The sequence below is a fragment of the Thunnus maccoyii genome, chromosome 13 (genome assembly GCF_910596095.1).
Source record: "Thunnus maccoyii chromosome 13, fThuMac1.1, whole genome shotgun sequence".
NCBI lineage: Eukaryota > Metazoa > Chordata > Actinopteri > Scombriformes > Scombridae > Thunnus > Thunnus maccoyii.
The window spans coordinates 29,346,259-29,367,505 of record NC_056545.1 but is presented as its reverse complement, the minus strand read 5'-3'; the positions used below and the strand labels follow the sequence as shown (position 1 = coordinate 29,367,505).

The 21,247-nt window shown below is 40.6% G+C and overlaps 1 protein-coding gene across 2 annotated transcripts in view; it reads right to left on the bottom strand.

Annotated features, from left to right (window-relative positions):
* robo3 (roundabout, axon guidance receptor, homolog 3 (Drosophila)) overlaps window positions 1-21,247 on the bottom strand; it is an 87,622-nt gene that overhangs the window by 26,483 nt on the left and 39,892 nt on the right. For both annotated transcript variants that reach the window (XM_042431783.1, XM_042431784.1), the window contains exons 3-9: window positions 19,613-19,770; window positions 18,668-18,788; window positions 16,731-16,869; window positions 15,522-15,649; window positions 13,428-13,439; window positions 4,754-4,878; window positions 1,420-1,591 (exon numbers count right to left, since the gene is read on the bottom strand). In XM_042431783.1, coding sequence (XP_042287717.1) covers window positions 1,420-1,591; window positions 4,754-4,878; window positions 13,428-13,439; window positions 15,522-15,649; window positions 16,731-16,869; window positions 18,668-18,788; window positions 19,613-19,770 — 855 coding nt within the window. The remainder of the gene's footprint in view (window positions 1-1,419; window positions 1,592-4,753; window positions 4,879-13,427; window positions 13,440-15,521; window positions 15,650-16,730; window positions 16,870-18,667; window positions 18,789-19,612; window positions 19,771-21,247) is intronic.

The following is a 21,247-nucleotide window of genomic DNA, read 5'->3' as shown; positions in this document are numbered from 1 at the left end:
GAAAATGTGAAAAGTCAACACAGGAGTTAGTGTAGATAGAGCTGAACAAAATCCCAGTTTGCCCCCTGAATGGAGGGACACAAGGGGGGGGGTTAGGGGGTGTGGGGAGTGGGGGGTTGGGGGAGGTGGGGGGTGGATTGGAGCATATGTTGCAGCAGGGCTATTTGCATAGAACTATCACCAGTTGTCCCTTTTGATTACATTAGATAAGGACTCCTGCTGTTTGTTCATTTGGGGGAAAGATATTTTAATTTGAGATGGATTTGAAGGTTTTTCAGCTTTTTATCGGCACACATGAGAGAAAAGGGGAGAAGGGTGGTTTCTGAAAAAATATTAATCAAATATGAAGCTGAGAATACTAAATTTAAAGATTAGTTTTCAATGAGGAAAAGGACAATTTATACTTACTATTACACATGGTGTAAACTTCATGACTTTTTGTCTCCTAACTTTTTTGTTATCCAGTTAAATGGGAAGGTGTCACAATTGTTCCTTTAGACTCATTAGCTTTAAGCTCGTTTTATACTGAGATCTCGCAATATTACCGTAAAGAAAAGCCGTCGGCTTGGCTTTTTTACACAGAACCAAACAAAGCTGACATAATGCCGCCCCTGTCTGTGATTTTACACAGCATACAACAACAGCATCGGCATCTAGTGTGTGTGTGTAGTCCCACTATGCTGGCTGTCCCTTTTACACAGACGTCAATCCAGCAATGTGACTACCTCCGCTGCTGGCTTAATGGTGGAACAACAATGACCCCTATTCCGAGTTTGTACCTTTTACACAGAACAAAACGTTCCCACCTTGAACAAGCTGTGTAAAAGGGGCTATTATTAGAGTGTACAACTAGCTCCAAGGTAAGAATACACACTGCTTTCTGTGGCAAATGCTACTGATGGACAATCAGCTCTTATTTCTGTTGATAAGAATGTCAAAAATGTCAACCTGGGGGTGTGAAAATAGGAAAATAATGGAAATAATCTGCCCAAAAGAGGCGAGACAATACACTTCTTGGTGAGAAATGGTGCAACTTTTCAAGCATTTTAAGAAAGGATTTGTAAGAAGGGTCATTTTGGTAGAGCATTCAATCAACAGCAAAACAAGATGTTTGAACTGAACTCTGAATTCAGGTCATGAGCAAATATATGACAGGGTTAGGGTTAGTGGAAGTGGAAGACATTGCCGTCAGCACTGGCCAAAAGCCCAGTAACAACTACAGCGGGTATGAACATCAAACAGGAAGATGCAGTTATAAATATAGTAGTAGATTTTTCTGTAGCTAACATCAAAATCAGTTTTTTAAAAAATGATTATTATTTTATTGTAATGCGATCGCTGTCTCTTTATTTTTTTGTGATCAGTTTACTATAATCCTGCAATCCCACACCCCACCTGCCTGTGTGTGTTTACACTCACCACTTTCCACCTCTAGCAGGGCTTTAGTCAGTATGCTTCCAGCCACGCTGAGGGCCTGGCAGAAGTAATAGCCAGAGTCTTCGGGATGGACGTCAGTGATGGTCAGCTCACCGCTCAGCGACACAGAGAAGCGACCTGACTGAGTTGGCTCCTGGATGGGGATTAGCAAGGTCTGGAGAGGAAAAACATGATGCATATTAGTTGTACTTTTCATTTCGCTTGTTTTTTTCACAACAAGCCTAATACAAATGTTTATTTTTTTAATGCTTCTACCGAGTGGGGCTGATACTGAAAAGAAAAAATACTGAAAGGAAAAGTCTTGACACTCTATATCTACAACACAAAGGAAGTTCTGTCAATGCCAGGCTGATTTTTGCTCCTGTACACAATGTTAAGTATTAAATGTGGCTCTCTTGAACATTCAAGGATAACAGCTTTTGTGAGCTTGTTTTGACATGTTCATTTGGACAAAATAGATACTTGGGGTCACTTGAAAATAAAGCTGCGTTTGAATGCGGTGTAAAAGAGAGAAAAAGAAAGAGCAGTGATCGGCCATGGAGAGAAAGTTGAACTCTGTTTTTCAAATGACAGACCTGAGTTCAACTTTGTAAAAAGAACATGAAACTTTATCTCTTTGTGCAAGAGTCTATGTGTGACCTCTAGCTGAGAGACGTGCACAAATAAACAGAAGAAGAGGCATGATGTCAAGGGATGGATGGAGGAACGGCAGCAGGGAGGATGAACAGATGTTAACAGAGGTTTCCAATTTCATGACAAAAGTTGGCTTGCTGAAAAGGCTCCAAATAACACAACACCGCAATACATTATTGTAGTCAAAAACTAATTTTCAGTATCGGCCCTCAGTGTGAAAAAAAAAATCTGGGAAATAAATGGTGCATTGTGCCTGTTACTAATCTATTTCATTACATCTACATCTTGCAGACCCTCAGCTGTTACTTTTATCCAGTGAGTCAGAGCCTTTGCTCAAGGGCACTTCAACAGGGCACGATATTACAGAACAACCTTCTCCTACCACAGCTCAATAGCTGTAATCAGAAATATTTTCTTTCTATTAGCTTCCACTTTGTAGTGTTTTCCACGGCCTTCTCTACTTTCCTTTGTTCCTTTGTCATTTTTTCAGTATGAAATATAATAATCATTTCCTGAGTATTTTTACTGAAAGGTAGCCACCATTTCCATCATGCTACCCACATGCTTCATGCTCCTCCTCTTCTCCCATGCTTTCTCCTCTTTATCTCTCTCCTCCACTCTTGTTCTCCCTCTCCCACACACACACACATTCTCCAGGCCTCCTCCAATCTTGCTCTTCCCCCTCTAATCTGTACCTGGGAGCCATGCTACAGGCACCCACGCTCTCTCATCAGGTCTTTCAGCGCATTCCAACAGGCTGCAAAGCTTATCATAGGCTCGCCTGTCTCTCTCTCTCTCTCTCTCTCTCTCTCTCTCTCTCACACACATACACACACGCAAACACACACACACACACATGCACAAACCCACACATACACTTTTGAAGAAATGCAGGCCTGTGCAAACTCACTCTATGGTGAATAATACCCTGTGTGGATGATGGGAAAATGAGGTGTGTATGAATGTGTGGTTGCGTCTGTGTGTGTGTGTGTGTGTGTGTGTGTGTGAGTCACACTGGCACTAAACTACAGCACACAGTGATAAAAGCACAGGATGACAGTCAAGAACATGAACAGTGAGAAGAGATGCAGGCTCTCTTTAAAGCACATGTATCAGAGTGGCAGAGTGGTAAAGGAACCAGCTCACATTAGCATATTAGCACTACAAGAAGTTACCTTCAGGGCTCTTTATGTAATGAAATGAATGTGGGAATTCATCAACGTTTGTTTAAAATTCAAAAAATCAGGTAAAATAGTACCAAAAACAAAACTGTTGTTTAACCATATACTGTACGTATTATTTTATTTTATTCCCAGTTAAGCTGGGTTTAGCTGCATTTTTCGTTGGTTCCCCTGCTGGGCCATCACATTGCTGTTGCATCAGCAAACAGGAAACAGGACAACTTGCACAAGGATGCAAAATCCTGGTTTAAACTGCTCTGCTCCTTTCACTTTTTGAACCTTTGTTACTTTCAAGAGTGCAGTCTAATGTGAAGACCTAAGCAGATCTCACAACGCTGTTCATAAATACTGTAGATACTTTTTTTCTCCTTTTCCAGTCTCCAAAACTGCCATGTTACTGACATGCAGTTTTACAGGTATTTCCAAACAGATGGGTCTAAATAGAAAAAGAGCAGTGTGACAGAAAAAAATGCATTTACATATATACTATGAAGAAAATTGGATAGTCACACATATGTGACCATGAATGAGTTATGTTGCAGTCAGACTGAAATTCATCTGCCAGTTGACTTGTGTAGGGACAGGAAATAGTGCAGGTAGGGGAACTAGCATGGCCAGAATGCTAACAACAGCAGTTCACAAAGTTGTAAGTTATATAGTGTTTGATCAAACATTTGACTGTCATTAGCCACTTTCCTTGCACTCACTACAGACAGGCAGCATCTCTTCTTCTCTGCTGCTTGTATTATTTCACTGTGCAGTTATAGAACAAAAATTATAAACAAACAAGCTGGACATTGGAGAGCAACGCAATTTTACATGTCAATGGCAGGTCAGTTCGTGAACCTGGGTGAATTTGTGTCGCCCCGTTCAACACTGAGATGAGTGAGAAGCAAAATCTTGTCTGATTGCGGCATTAAACACATGGTCATGTGGTTTTATTATTATTAAATTCCTCAACTGGCAGTCAGGTGAGGATGTTGGATGCAGATGACACAATATTTGGTCCACAGGCTGATCGCTTTAATATGCCAAGGCTGACTACTCCATGTACCATGCAAGTAGGGGAAGTTGTGCAAGAGCCCCTATATTACCCTTGCTATTACCAGTCTGGAAATTAGAAATGTGCACTGAGAAAAAAAACACAACTGAAAACACTGACAACCACCATCTAACCCCTGAAAACGTGGTACAATACATTCTAATACAATACTCTACATTCCTGTGATGCAGCCTGTTTGTAAAATTACCTCATTTTCTATGGCTTCACTCCTCCAACTCCAATTAATGTGATAGTGCAGAAACTTCTCTTACCAATAGGAGCCCTGTTAACCACTAGCCCACCCTGCCACTCAAACACTGCGCTCCAATGCACCCTCTGTCAGACACAAATTGACCATAAGACCCCGATGGATGTCTGCAGGGAAGCACCGCTGTCATTCTTTATAAAACAGAAGGTGTTTTAGAGCTGACTTTGATACGTGTCACAGGGCTTTTCTTACCTTGCTGCCTTCTTTTTGCCAAAAGACTGCTGGGGGAGGGTTTCCTTTGGTGCCGCAGAGGAAGGTTACAGTGCGACCCGGAGCTGTGATCTGGTCCCGTGGCCGTACCACGATCTCGGGGGGCACTGCAACACAAGAGGATAGAGAGAAATGTTTCTCAGGTCACAATAGAAATGACGTCTTTCTTTATGTGTGTGTGTGTGTGTGTGTGTGTGTGTGTGTGTGGTCATAGTGTGTTGAGTGAGCTTAATACAGTGAGAATGTGCCAGCAGTGGCATTGAGTGCATTAAGCCGTGACAGGCCACTGGTGATGATAGCAACTCATAAGTGACAATTCTCTCACTCCAGCTCTCACTGTCTCTTTATCTCTCTCTCGCTCTCACACACACACACACACACACACACACACACGCACTTGCACACAGACATGAATGTACTCAGATAGAGGCACCCTATCACATGTACACATACCTGTATGTAAGCATAAAACAGAACAAGGCAAGTCTCTGCTGCTACTTTCAAACATTTACATCACTAGGTCTGCTTTACATCAGCTGCTTATTCTCACTTGCAGATCATGAGGTGTCAGAGCTTGCTTTTACTGCTTCAACACTAACAGTGAAGGCCACACAAGGCACAAATATTAACCCTTGAACACTAGGATGTCGCTCCTTTTACACGTTCATGGCATAGCCACTCTATGTGTCTCCCAGGCATGCCATACTGTGAATAGTGTGAATAGTACTAATCACGCTCTAGGAGACTTTTTATTTAAAAAATCAAAACAAAATGTAATTTTAAATATTTTTCCTTTTTTGTCTTTATGTCTGGAAGTTTTCAGTACGGCACAAATAGCTATTTATAAATGGATAGAGGAGATTGTCAGCATTTCAGAAATATAAGAAGTCTTAGTAATATCAAACAATATACTGATGCAAAATGATGAAAGGACTGGAGAAAAACTGATGATTGTGAAACAAGATCTTAAATTATAAGGAGCATCTTTTCTCTATGATTTCAGGGTTGTTGCCGATGATTATCCGTCATCACAGAGAAATGTAAAGGATAGGTTCCGCTGATTTTAACCATCTGTGTATGATGTGCATTCAGGTTTGACAGAGGTATGATTTTGAGATGAAGGGGTTTACATTTTGATGCAAGTTGTGTCCCTAAAGTGAGTTGAAAAGAAGTATGAATACGAAGGTTTTTTTGATACCATGGCAGCCAAGACATGTTTTTTCTCCCATCTCAATTAACACAGTTAATGAACATAGTGTAGTTCTTTGAGGAGAAAATAAGTCAGGAGCCTTGTGGCAGCAGATAACTAATAAATCACCAGGCTGCTATTCTATTATCAGCTGCTGCTTGCTTTTAACCCTTGATTAACTATGTTCAAATATTCATCATGTCCAAATATTCAATCAAGGCTACAAACCAATTAGTCTTGATTAAACATGTTATAAGGTAAGAACGGTTTGTGTCAAAATAGCAAGTATTAACACATTATATCAAGGAAAGACAATGAAATTAATGACGACATGTTTGATACTTAACACTGGGTCATCTATTTGAGTTCATATACAACATACTTTTATTCAGTGGTGCTTTCAGGTTACTCACAGAGAAAAAACTGAATCCCTTAAAGAACACATTTTTAACAGAAAAACAAATACTGCATATTCATTCATATTCACGCACACACGGTGCAATTACAAAAGTTTGAGCTTCTCCTTTGCTATAAAGTGAATATAGTACCTTTCCAAAGCCTGTAAGTCTCTCTGTAACCTTGATTTTTTGACTTTGATTGATGAAGCCTGATATAGATGCTTATTGGTTAAGCTATAGACCATGATAATTTATCTCATCTTGTATCTATCTATCTATCTATCTATCTATCTATCTATCTATCTATCTATCTATCTATCTATCTATCTATCTATCTATCTATCTATCTAAAAGGACAGTCCAGAACCCACAGCAGCCCAAATTCAGGTTTGTGGGTCACCTTTCTGATCCCGAGCACCAGGCCAATCAGATGTCTTTGAACATAGACAGCAAGAGGGGAAGGGGGCTGAAAATAAACAGTGGACTGTCTCACTTTCACACACACACACACACACACACACACACACACACACACACACACTGACACACACACACACACACACACACACACAATCAGGAAAATGACCATGTTTTCTGAGTGTTATTTCAGAAAACCACAGATCAATCAAAACTCTTTGATTTCTATTGATTCTGTAGCAAGTGTCAGGCCTTCCTCCACAGAGGGGGGGGGGGGGGGGGGGTTTGAATGCATAATGATGCCCTCCACTAGTCCTAATTGATTTCTCATCTGCCCACCTGATCTCCTGTTTCTCTTTCATTCTCTGTCTCAATTAGCATTGAGAGAAAGAGAAAGACGAGGAGGTGGAGAAGCTTTCTACAGAATAGAGAGACAAGTCAAAAACAAATACAGTTTCGCAGTGAAAGTGAAGAAGAAGAATGGATGGGAGAGATTCAATACATGTCTTATGTAGAATCTAAATTCACAAGCATCTAAATGATAGAAGAATTCTTTTTCTTCAATGCAGTGAGTAATGTTACTGTGTGCCCTCTCTGGAATATACTGTAGTTGATGTAAACATGCAATAATTTGCCCTTTTTTGTGAATTCAAATGAAAATCTAATAATGAATCAAGTGATTGAACGAGAAAAAAAAAAAAAAAAACCTGAGCATGACAGGGAGGATTACTGTGACAAATGCTGCCTCTTTAATTTCTCTTTGCTTGAATTTGTTAACCCAAAACAATTACAATTTGAGAAATACTTGCTGACATTAGTTACCTCAGTAGAGGTCTTACGTTTTGTTGAGAGGGTCAGAGTTCAGTTGAGTGCTTGAACGAGAAGAAAACAGCTTGGAAACCAAGATAAATGAGAAAAGTCGGGGGTGGGTCGAGTCAGGAAAAATCAGGCCAGCAGTAAAAGCAGAGTGTGAAGTAGTGAAATGTTCTCTGATATGACATGTTGGTGAAGGGTCTGGCAAAAGTTAAGAATCCCTGACTTCCCAATCTCCAGCACTGATTTGCTTGCTCCCTGTAATTGCTCACCTCAGGTGAGTGTCCAAGATTAATTCCCTGCCCCGCATGGACATTTTATACCGTGACCCCCTTTCCTATCCCAAAGGCTGCTTCCACCACGCACAGCAGGAGGGGATCCATGTGTCAACCGCAGGATAAATTACAGCTAAGGAGACACGGCCGAGATGGGTAAGGTCATGTCCTGGGATCAAACATGCAGCCCCCCTGCTAACCCTACATGTCGAAGCCTAAACATGCGCCCAGTGTTTCTGGATGTGAACCACACACACAGTGGAATACAGACTGATGCCACTGAGCCCCTGCTTTCACTTCCGTGCTACCTCAAGGACAGGATTCCTGTCAAGGCTGATGCAAGGCCTGAAATATTAAAGAAATGCAGTGTAATACTTGCCTGTTACAGTATGCAACGCAACCTCCGGCATGTACACACACAGATGTAATGAACACACACAAGAAAAGACGCTGTATCAGAACTGCGGGTTAAGCAGGCTGTTTGACAAAACCTTGTCAACACCTGAACATTTTCCCCTCGCGCCTGACACAAAGCCGTAACTTTGACCCAAATACAGTGACAGCTAGGAATATTCAGGCTATTAAAATGCTGTTTTTGGTGCTCTACACAGCCCTGTCTGGAGAATAACAATGTTTGATTTGAGGAGGCAAGCCGCCACATCGCCTAAGGCTATAATAAATACTTAGCAATAATGGGTGCACTCAGCGCGACACTGAGCTTTAGATTTAGGGCAGGAAGAAACATTAGCATCCTCACATGGGATGGAAACAGGGAGATGGATTGTAACAGAGCAGCTGAAAAATACATGACAAAAATCGGCAAACGGCTGCATGTCATGGAAGCTATTTGCACAGCACGTCGCTTGTACAGTCATTTCGTTTTATGGGCTGCTGGCTTTTAGGTATGACGGCTTTTGTTGTTTAAAGCGCCCTAAAAAAAAAGACAGAAACTGTCTAACTCTAGTTATCAAACACCACGACACCTTCATTTTCCAGTTTTATGAAATATATAAGCTGGTCTGCAAAAATGATGGCTCATAAACTGATAACTGCAGGAGGCAGTGTCTGGGAGTAAATTGGGGAATGTCTAAATAAAGAATGAAACTATTGAGATAGGAATTCAAAGGAGCCTGGAGACTTCTTTCATATGCTGGATATTGCCAGAGCTAGAGAACACATAACAAGGCTAACATGCCAAGAGGGAGGCAAAAATAGACAAGGACTGCAAGTTGAATTTCCACAGCTTTACGATAAGATTTGAAGGAGGAAAGTCTGGAGAGTGTGAAGTGCTCGGTCTCTTTGAATGCTTGTGCGTGACAAGGAGCAAAATGTTCTCTTAAGAAAGAAAGTTTGGCCAGTCCTTACTTTTTTTTTTTTAAACAGGTTAACTTGAGTTTAGGGGGATTAAGTGAGGGTTAAAGTTAAAGTTACTGTATTATAATATATGTCTTTCCAGATGGATACTATGTCAGATTACGTGACGTGTTTCTGCTACATGGCAGAGTGCCATATCAGACTACACTGAACCCTGACAAAATGTTAGCCTGCAGTCTTTCTTGATGTACATGACACGCAAACATGATCAGGCAGGAGCAGCCCGAGAGAGACGCCCAGGATGAGGCGTGTATGGAGCAGCTTGTACACACTGTCAGGCAAGAGAAGGCCAAAAAAATCTGACATGCTAGTCAGCGTGCTCATTTTCAGTTTCAAGAATTGTCCGATATTAATGACCTTGTCTAGCGACAGGGTCACTGGTTCCTGCTTTAGCTGGGTTCTGGAAGGAACATCATCAATGGAACATCCTCATAAACAAAATAAAGCGTTTTAACTGGCTCAGATGTTTACCACATACTGGGCTCCCACTGAGACAGTCAGAGCGAACGGTTTGTTCCACTGCTGCTGTATGAACGTGGCGTGTTGCTCAATCACACAGCAAAGGCTGACAAAGTGTTTTACAACCAAAGCTTACCTCCCCTACTCCCCCCACATACTCGACGTGTGATTTGCACCAACATACTGAAGCTATCACACACGGGGGAACACAAACACACACACACACAGTCTCCCAGCAGGAGTTCCTCAGGGGCCGTGATGTGACAGGCAGCTGTCCCAGTCCCACGCTGCTGCAGACAGCGCGTTTCACACACGTACGCTTGAGTAAACCCTCTGTCATGCTGCTGCTGCCGCTGTTACTGCATGAGTCTTTAGCTCTGTCCTTTCATATAACACCCTTTCACTCTCTCTCTCTCTCTCTCTCCCTCTCTCTCTCTGGCACACAAATACACACACACACAGACTTTTTTTTCCTGACACTGTTTCCATTCTGAAATAATGATTGAGGAGGTGGTTATTTCCCAGGCATAATGTATTATAGCTGGACCATAATTCATCCATGCTTTTATTTAATTTGGAGTTGGACCTTTGTGCCCAGAACTCCCGCCTCTTTATCCAACATCAATACATGAATTGGAGGGCTGATACAGCTTTAAATAGACCAAGAATAAGTTATACTGTAAAAAAGCAGTGCTGTGATTCTTTGCCTTTATAATGCTAAAGCACCCTCAGGCAAGACAAAGACGTCTACCATTCATACAGCGTAGATGTTATAGAAATTCAATTGCATAAAATTCAAAATGAAGGTAATCCTGGCTCCCATCTGTACGTACTATATGTAAAGCAACACATTAGCTGTAAAAGTTTGTTGTAAAACTTGCAGTTGCTTCCCTGTATATTACTTCCTCGTTCCTGCTTTTTCATTCCCCGAGGCTGGCTACGCATTTACAGATGGGACTGACTCAAATCAGGCTTGAGATAGACTCAACTTGTCAGGATATATATTTGGTAGAGACTCATCCCCCCACTGCTGTGAGTAAAAGCTGTTCCCACGCGATGCAACTTCGTGTTGAGCCCATCCACTTGACTTGTGACAACTGTGTCACTCTGGGCAAAGAAATAAGATTGTAGCAGACCATTTCATCACACTGCATGTAGGCGATCAGCTTTCTCTGTGAAAACCACAACTCAGTGGAATGTCCTACCTGACGATATGAAGAGCTGCAGTTCCATCAGTACATTTAAAACCAAATTTAAAAAATCTGCTAAAAGCTACTCAGCTCTGTAACCACTGACTCTACATTTTATCTCATTTCTCATGAACACAAATTATCTTGCTTTTAATTTGACAAGTTTACATTATGAGTGTATGTGATGTGCTATTGTGTGTAGCTTTGTATTATGTGTCCTATGTGTTTTTTACTTTGTTCTGTTTTATGTTTTAATTGTGACCTGCCAAAGGGACTGCAGATGAAAATGAGCTATAAGCTAACTCTGGTACAGTACATCAAATGGTAACATTTATGTTTAATACTGTATAAATATACAATAAATAAATAAGACTACAACAACAACAAAAAAAAAGGCAAGAAACTTCAGCAGGGTTGTTCAGCAGCATGTGTGCTATTACATGCTGGTGTCTTTCATTTGGTAGGCAATACCAATGAAATACAGAGAAAATAAAGTTTTTGTTTGTGTTTAGTGTTTCTTTCTTGCTCACTAACTCCAGGAAGTGACTAGGGTAAATATGGAAACAAATGAGCAATTGCTTGAATCATGTATGCAGTAAGAAGACTGATTGAGTGAGTTCAAACCTGAACCAACACATGGAGAAGCACATTTCAATGTCTTTAACTGCTCTTCCAGTGTGCCTACTGCTGTAGCATCAAGGTGTAAATTACATTTGGAAAGTGGGACATGGCTTCAGAGAAAATTATTATAAAGGGGCATTTGTGCAAACCAGAACAGATGAGTTTTCAGGATCGTCACGTCAGCAAGGTCACTTTGGAGCCTTGTCGGCCCCCTGCCGTGAGATGATTGGCGTGCCCCAGTTTAATTGCCGTCCTCGGCTTCTGCCCTCTTCACATTGTCTTGATCGTTATCAAGCACACTTGATATGTTAGTCTGTGACCTTGTAGTGTGAGCAATCGAATGAGCCAATTTGTTATTCTGACCAATGTCAAGATGGAAATCATGGCCAGGTAATGTAAGATGGTGCTTAACGTCAGCCTGATGAAGCATTTTTTTGTGCTCCAAACATATGGGTGTGTCAGATGAAAAGGAAAATGTTCACTTTCTCCATTTGCCCTTCAAAAATATGTTTTTTCACCCTTTTTTACTTTCAGTCCAAGAACTGCCCATTCATTTCAGCGGCTGGGCATTCCACACCAAACATTCCATTTATTCAAGATTGCCCTTATCTGAAAAAAAAAAATTGCTAAAGTATGCTCATTTCACAGTGAGTGCACAGCAAAAACAAATCATTTTGCTTAGTACTGAGTCTTTACATTGCATTTCCAGCAGAGGACTACATATGGGAACATATTGTCAACTATTTAAAACTCAATATTAGAGGCAATAACTAGTAAACATTGGTTCATTTTATGCAGCACGGGCCAATAAGGGACTGGCCTATTCACATATTTTGCTCTCTGCTACAAAGAACTGTTTCTCTAATGGACATGGTCACAGCTTAAAAGGGTTATTTCATCTCTCTCGATCACCCCTGCCTACGCATATGTGAAGTGACTGAGAGGCAGAAATATGAAATGTTATAATGATGTCTACCTTGAAAGCGCCCGGCTCTTTACAGAGAAAGAATTGTGCAGTAAAGAGACAAAACCCGGAGATACGCAGACAATACTTTCTCCAACCACACACACAACAGTTTAGACCTCTCTTTGTGTTATCTGAACGCTTCCTATAACCCATCATTTACACTCCTCGCTATTCGTTCCATTGCTGTTGTTGTGACATTGGAAAGAAAAAAGCCACCTGACAGTCGACACCTGTGAAAAATTGCAACTCCATTCTTCAATCGCATGTTTGTCTTTCATGAATACCAGTGAAAAGCTCAAGTACTGTAATACATTGCATTGTAGAGACAATATTTTCACTTCCATGCTAAAAAAGGTCTCCACTACACTAACAAACTACACTGCTCTGTTAGCTGAGGTCTCTGTTGGGTGTCTGCTGAAGGAGAAACATTATAATGTGACTATTTTTCATAGTATAGAAGCATTTTTTATCCCCAGAGAGAAAATTAAATTGCCAGAGCATGTGTGATTAGTCAGTATATGATCACAGCACTATTATGCTCTTTTAATTTATTTATCCCCTATAGATCCCTTCCACTATGCTCTCTGTATTCAAGTGTGTTTGTATACTACATTAAAGGCCCTGATATTATTGGAAGCTTTGTCTTTGTGGTAATGGAAGCTCCACCTAGATGAGCTACAGCATGACTGGAGTGCAGTTGTGGAAAATCAAAAGCCTACTCCCAGCGTTTCCAGAAGTACTTACATACTAATAGACTGTCCCCCATTCCTATTAGTCAGAAAAGCAACAGTGGTAGTGGGGGTAATGCCTCCAACATGGCATCCTTTAAGTCTGTACGACTGTCTCTGTAAGACTCTCTCTCTCTCTCTCTCTCTCTGTCTCTCTCACTCACTCACTCACTCACTCACACACAAACACATGCATGTAAAGATGGGATGAAATGGAATACTTACTGGATGGGCCGACTGCGATTGAGGGATGCAGAAAAGGATGGAAAAGAAAAAAGGAAAAGAAAGATGAATGAGATGAAGAATTCCATCATGAATTGTGATTTTGGATGAAATATTTAAACAAGACACAGTGAAACTTTGAAGCACCGAAGACACTCACATCTGTCTGAGATTAATAATCACATGAAATAGCTGGATACGAATGGACGGAAATGAAACTGGCTGCTACTTAAGTGAAGTGTTCCCAAAAGAGAGGAACAGTGTACAAGTGGGATGAAGAATGATGAGCTGAATGTGGGTACACAGGTGACGATAAAGGGCTGGAAATCTGATTGATCTGTGGTTTTCTGAAATAACACCTGGAAAACAGTCATTTTCCTTCGTGCGTGTGTGTGTGTGTGTGTGTGTGTGTGTGTGTGGTATTCCGATTATCCCTAATACTGCAGCTGCATGCAGCCACCCACAATCATCATTTGCCTACCAGCTGCTACTGGGAATGACTTCTTCAATCTGCTACAAACTGTGGTTGTTAAGTGTGTTTGTCCATGTGCAAGAGTGTGAATACGTATCCATGAGCATGCGTGTCTTCTCCTGCACCAACAAATATCCTGTGTCTCTGTGTCAATGTATGCGTGTGGATATAGTATGTGAGCACACGTCTGTTGACAGATGTCGGAAGTGTCAGTACAGACTGGAGGGCCCGTTCACAGAATCAACTGTTACAGACTAAAACTCTAAATATTCCCTTTTATCATCACAATGACAGATTTCTCATCTGAGTGCCTTTCTTCAAGGCACTGACTTTATTCTAATGCAATGTCAATGCTTTTTGATCTTGGCTCTCTCCCCAGAGGGATGATGAGTCGAGGCTTGAAAGGAACTTAAAATCCATTTTTCACTTCTTTCTCTTTTATAGTCTCAGTTAACAGCATGTTACCAGTGGCGGAAATGGGAAGTTTTAACCAGACACAGTCTGTCTGTCTAGCCTCTCATTTATTTCACACTTCTTATTGGCAACATCTCCTGGTATAAACATTCTGGACATTTGATGATAGCATTCAACGTGTTCTTACAATCCTGTTTTTCATAACATCTTCAGAAAATGGACTTAATTGTGGATTATCCACAAAAGCAATCAAATTCTATTCATCAAATGCATGCTGGTAGGTGAGATGTGGGCATTTTGTAATGCATCATAGCAAAACTGTCTATCTGTGCAAATAATTAACTCATGTATTCAGGGTCAAAATCAATTATCATTTAAAGCTGGAGTGCAGGACTTTTGTCTCTCCCCTCTGGCAGTGAGAGTAATTACAAAAACACTGTCAACATGTGCTTACATCATAGGCTCCGCCGTTGCCTACTCCGCTGCTATATTTGTGGCTGTAAAACGGTGGATAAATTGTTTTGAGCCCCACACAACCCCCACGAAATGATTCGTTTCACTATCAGAATTTGATCCATTTGGTCCGATAACATTTGGAAAGTCCAGAAGAGCTGCGTAATTAAATTATTTGATCCCCATTTAAGTTAGCAGAAAGCTAACTGGAAGTTAGCTGCCCATAGAGCATGCATGTGCATTCATCCAGCCAGCAGCACCAGATTAAAAACTCTGATTATGTGAAATACAGAGAGATTTATCTGGTGGTGATAGACTTAATCAGCATTGTGTGAACTCATTTGGCAAGGGCTTGAATGTAACTTATGTTCATTTATATGTAAAAGTTCTGCACTGAAGGTTTAATATATTATAAAAAGTGGAAGATTCTGGCAGTACAGAATTGCCTCCACTGAAGTTTCAGTTGCTGCATGATATTTCTTGAAATAAAGCAAGATAAGACACTGTTTTGGTTTCTAGTTGATACCAGATTTTGACTTTTATGTTATTGGGAGGCAATAAGTGAAAGCACTGTTACTTTTTTCAGTTTTTCACGTTATTCATACCTAACACTAAACCAAAAAAAGTTGCTAACTCTGAACAGAATTCAAGCTGGAAATTTCAGCGATAAAGTGTGTGTATGTGTGTGTGTGTGTGTGTGTGTGTGTGTAGTGTGGTGGACTAGCCAGTTTAACAAGGTGGACTAGCCAGTGTCTTACCGTGCACTTGCAGGGTACCCGACGCCTCAGCTTTGCCCACACTGTTCTCTGACACACAGGTGTAAGTGCCCTCATCCTCAGCTCGCACCTGGGTCAGACGCAGACTGTTGTCACTGCGGATCTCAAATCTGGAAACATATCAACACACAAGATTTAGTACGGAATGCAGAAAAGCACTGTTCTGAAACCCTCTTAGTAAGAAAAAAGTAGATAGATGATACAGTTAGCAATATGAGATTTTCATGTGACTTGGTGAAATACCGGTCTGATAAAACCTCAGTGATCAAGTCAGGGTATTTTAAAAAGGACAAATGGCTACAATTGAAGTTTTTGAACGAGCAGCTAATGTATTTACTGCACTGCACTATGAGTGCATGTGGCGACAGAGTGAGTTGTCCTATATAGCTTTAGGCACAATACAAAAAAATCCATCGGAGTCTCCCTGTGCAGATCTGAATCCTGCTGACAACAAGGGAACATTTTACCCCATTTCCCTTGAGGGATCATTAAAGTTTCATCCAATCAAATCCACAAAGTGTGTGCGAGAGAGAGTGTGAGAGTACAGCTTTTAGTACCACAGTCTCAGTGTTACCCTCCAGTACTATCATGACTGTTATCACAGACTATCATGGTGCAACACCACATGATACTGAAAACTCCTTTATAGCACAGGATAGAAAGATTGACAACTATTTAACAAATGTGTTTCTTATTATTTGGATGATTGGCACAGTACTTAGTACCTTACTAACACAAGCTGTTGTGCAATATGAGGCATACATTTTGATTGTAATGACTTGTATCATTGGAATGACATGTATTGTGGCACTTGACTTGCTGCAAATCTTAAAAAAGTAATCATAGTTCCTCCATGTGAGGATGTTTCTTATTACACTTCTAAAACATGCAATAACATCTTCACTTACTGTCTACTTGTTGCAGTGGAAACACATCAATCATCAGTCAATCATTTCTCTTTTTTTACTAGCTTAACATAGAACAATAACTAACTGGAGAAAGCATACATGCAGACAGTTGATATTATATTATTAGTGAAATGAAAATACACGACATGTTTCTGGAAATATAATACTGTATGTTGCTAAGTAACACCCTGCCAGCCAGTACTTGTGGTGTGTTGATACCCGGGTGGTACTGATGCATCATGTAGTTCTAACAGACAGTACTTGAGTTTCTTTTCTGTCATACCTTCCCCTGGGCAACTCTCCCTCCTCTGCCCGCCAGCGGATAGTCGGAGTCGGGTCCCCGTGCACCTCGCAGAAGAAGTCCACTGTATCGTCTGCCAACACCACCTGGTTCACCGGCTGTTTGATGAACACTGGCCTTTCTGAAATTAGACAGAGACAGAAAACGGGAGAGAGGATTAAAATTTGCTTGTGATGCTACTTCCTAATTGCAGTTTGACCTTTCACACTTGTCAGCAATTTATAACACTGACTTTCATGTAACAGATAAGTGAGCAGATTTAAGGTTGGCTTGGCCAAATTCACTCATGGTATAAAATCCCATTTTTGGTGTCTGAAATGCCATTTGCAATTTGCAAATGGCATTTGAGACAGAAGACAGAGGAAAGCCAGAGAGAAAGAGGGGCAAAGAGATATGAGGATGTGAGAAAAATCAAAGATGAATAAGGGGGTAATGGAGCAGAAGAGGAGCAGGAGGTGAAGGGTGGAAAACTGTGTGGGAAAGAGGATGTCCACTGCATTGCGCCAGAGCTCACTTTAAGTCTAAATATTTGATCAGTGCCTCAACTGAGCCTGAGAGATTTCATACTAAACCTTTACCAAGACAACTAACACCCAGGATTTTCTGAGATGAAAATTTAGTTAGCTGTGTTCGATTCTTTAAAACATCAATTATTATACTCATAAGTAAAAGAAACCCCTAGTAAAAAGAGAAAAAAAAAGATAAATGTCAAAATAATGTCAAAACTCATGATGGATCTCTATTGAAAGACTATGATATAGATGAGAATAAGACAAAGAATAAGACGAATAGTGACTATGAAAGAAAGAAATATCAAAATCACCACAAATACACATGTTAACAATGATCAAACAGGAATGATTTTGAAAAAAAAAAGGGTCTCAATTTTCTAGTTAAGGAGGACAAAATATTAACATTTCACTTGTTTATTTGGCTCACATCAGGAATGATTTTGCATCATTACTGACAGAGTTAGTGTTACAGGCAGGTGTGTAAAGCAACATCATGCCCTATTTACACTGAGTTACACAGGTGGGAGAATTAATACACCAGAGACATATGACAAATATGCACTGCAAGCTCTTATCATCACACAATTTGTTTACGAATGGTGATGGTCTGGAAAAATTATTGTACATGTGTACTTTGCAAATTTCTCAGATGGTAATAATATAAAATACAAGGATATTGTCAGGTCATACATTTTTAAAAGCATTAACAAATCAATTCATTGTTACATTCTGGATTTAGGTTCACTGTTGCAACACAGTGTTCAGGAGGCAAAGCATCTGGGAGGTGGTGAGGAAGAGGTGGAGGGGGTTGGTGGGACTGAGAAGAAAATATCAATTTTCTATCTGTTCCCTGCAATCAATACACACTTTCAGAACACTTATGCTGCTGCTCTACTGAGAGCAGAGCAGAGAATCAGAGAGAAGGAAAGAAGCAGAGAGGTCAGGAGAGCAAGGCAAAGGGCAGCCAGGAGGGAAACATTCATCTTCTGCTCCAACAACATCAGCTGAAGAAGGAAAGTGCAAGAGAACCCACGAGAAAATAAATCCAGAGAAAGGCAGGGAACAGAGAATGATGAATTTTGTGAAACCATTTTCTTTAAAATTTTATGAAGGGATTATTCTGGTTTCAGTCGTTATGACTATTTACACTGTATTTTGAATACTTTTTATTATAGTTTGCTGTATAACCTCTATCACTATTATTAAAAAGATCAATAGGCAATCTGAAAATTTTCATCTGAAATTCAACTGAAATATGCTTTTGTGTTATTCAAAAATAGTTATTCTTTCAAAGGGATTTGTAATGTGATGACATATCACTATAATTTTCCTGTTTCATTTCACACACAGTATTTTCAACTAATTTAGTGAATAATAATTTAAGAATATACAGTACAAATGGCTTACCAAACACCACTAGTTCAGCAGGGTCGCTGTCTCTCTCTCCAACCATGTTGGTACCAACACAGACATACATGCCAGCATCACTTTTCCTGGTGTTGGAAATCATCAACTTGCCTCCTCGGATCTGAAAATGAGGGGAACATACATGGAGGAGAAGAGTCAAAGGAGTGGATGGAGAAAGGTGCAGAAGTGAAGCAGAAATGGATGAAAAGGTAAGAGGAGGAGGAGGAGGTGTGGTGGAGGAGGAGGAGGAGGGGAAAGAAAGAAGACAAATGGAAAGAGGTTGGAAACAGGATACTGAGGCATGTTAGTCAAGACAGAAGCCACTCTGTCATTTTCATTCTGTGTTATGACAGATGGCTCCTCTCTTACACTGTTTGACAATGGGTCTAGCTCCAGGCCAATCGCCATAGAAACATCTTCCACTGCTCAGTTTGTAATAAGTAGCTGCATCGATTTATCATTTGATGATGGTGTGTAGTGCGCACACACATGCATGCTTCCATATAGCAGGTTGTATTGTAGTCTTGCATTGTTCGTGTGGCTAGATATTTCTAGAAGGTGGCTTCGCTTTGATGAACATGCTTGAGGGATTAAATGAAACAACAGTCAATGCAGTTCAATCACAACATTGCTTTTCAATTATCAACAATGACGGAAATGTATTGATTCTTAATCAGTGGGATCTCATCAATAATCAAAACTCAAAGCCTTCTATGAGTGGTAATAGAAATTATTTGGTCCTTCACTGACCAAAGAAGATTTGGAAGATTCCCTGAAAAACAAAGGAAAACAGCTTGTGGGACCAATACACAGCAATACACAAACGTAATAGGTTGCAATTAACTTTTACAATTATAGCCATGAAATCCTAACATTATATAAATATACATGTTGCCAAAATGAACAATTTCTTTTGCAGATATTTTCAACTACCGGCCAACTTACAGTGATCCTCTCATCTCTGTCATTGACCCGGATATTGTTCCTCTTCCAAGAGATGGTGGGCTCTGGATGGCCTCTGGGGGGGATACACTCCATGACAGCCGGCTCACCTGCTGCCACCACCACATCACTGGGAGTCTGACGGAAATCATCTCTCAGAACTGGGGAAAAAAGAAAAGGTGGAGAGAGATGATTAGACTCAGTGTAAACCTCTTTGCTGATGATACTATTCTTTATTACACTATGCCTACATGCAGTCTTGCTGACTTTCTGCTGATGTGGATTTCAACAAGAAACAACATGATTGCCAAACAGGTGTAAATAAAAAATAGGATCATCTCTCACTCTTTGACTGAGCTTAAAAACAGAAAACATGATAGGACATTGCTAACGATACTGTACGACCGTGAATTTAACATGGTGTGCATGTGTCTCCAAGGTCTTCATTGACTCAGTGTCATGTGTGCACATCAATAATGAAGGTTTTTGTAGCTGACACACACAAAGTAAATGAATTATTCAATCTGATCCAGACACACGCACACACACTCCCTTGGCAAATGCACATGCATAAATAACTCGGATATGCAGCCAAGAAAACAAGTCACCATTCAAACACGTACATCAGATAATTCAGATTGGAGAAAACCACATTGAATACGGAAAATAACTCCCTCACCCACCCTGCAATTACAGTCAACCTGCCTCCCTTATTTCCACATTCATCCCTCTGTAGTCAACATCTTGTGCCTGATTCCTGAAGGCACTGGGCTTTTTCTCTCCGATTTCAGTCTCCAGAGCTCTGTGACCTCTCAGATTACAGGTGGGGAGAATGGTTTTGTAGTCTAGGTTGATGTACTGACAAAACAAGTCTACCAAGAGGAGGCCAAAGCCATGCAGGCCTGCAGGCTACAAGTCTGGTCTAAGCCACTCCAGGGATTTACAAAGGGGATAAACCAATGAGCTGGTTTCTATGGCATTCCTATTTGGCTCAGTGGTCCCCCTAAACTGCTGCCCTCATTGATCTGAAAAGCAGATCCTCCCAAAATTCTCTTTTACAGCATAATCTATCCTAGGCATTTATTAAGAAATGTACAAAGATGAGCAGCAACTCTTTCAAAATAGCACTTGGGAGGGGGGGGTCAAATTTCTCCCCTCAAAAATTTCACAAAGTTCTCTTTGAAGCTATGGCTAGATGTGAGATTTGGACATCAAGGAGTTGGTGAATGATTAATTGATGCTGGAGGATAGCATGGCTGATTTGCATACATTACAGCGACCTGATTGATATCAATAAGTCATATCCATATAACGACATTCCACTCATGTCCTGATTCAGGTCTCTCCTGAGTGTGCAAAGATCTGCAGGGCTGTTGAGACTGTCATAATGATGAGGACAGAGAAATCAGTTACTTTACCTTAAAAAGTGCAAGTCTTGTCAGGAGCTGGTGTCCTAATTTACACCGACAGTTCTTCACAGACTTTGGAACATTGTTACTAAAAAAGCTGTCAAGTATATCACCTCTCTGTCAAAGCAAAAGCTTCTTTAAAATGCCCTGAATACAAAACTGACAGACAAGTTTGTCATGTTTGGAGAAAAATGATTTTAAAGTAGGGCTGCATAATACTGGCAAACAC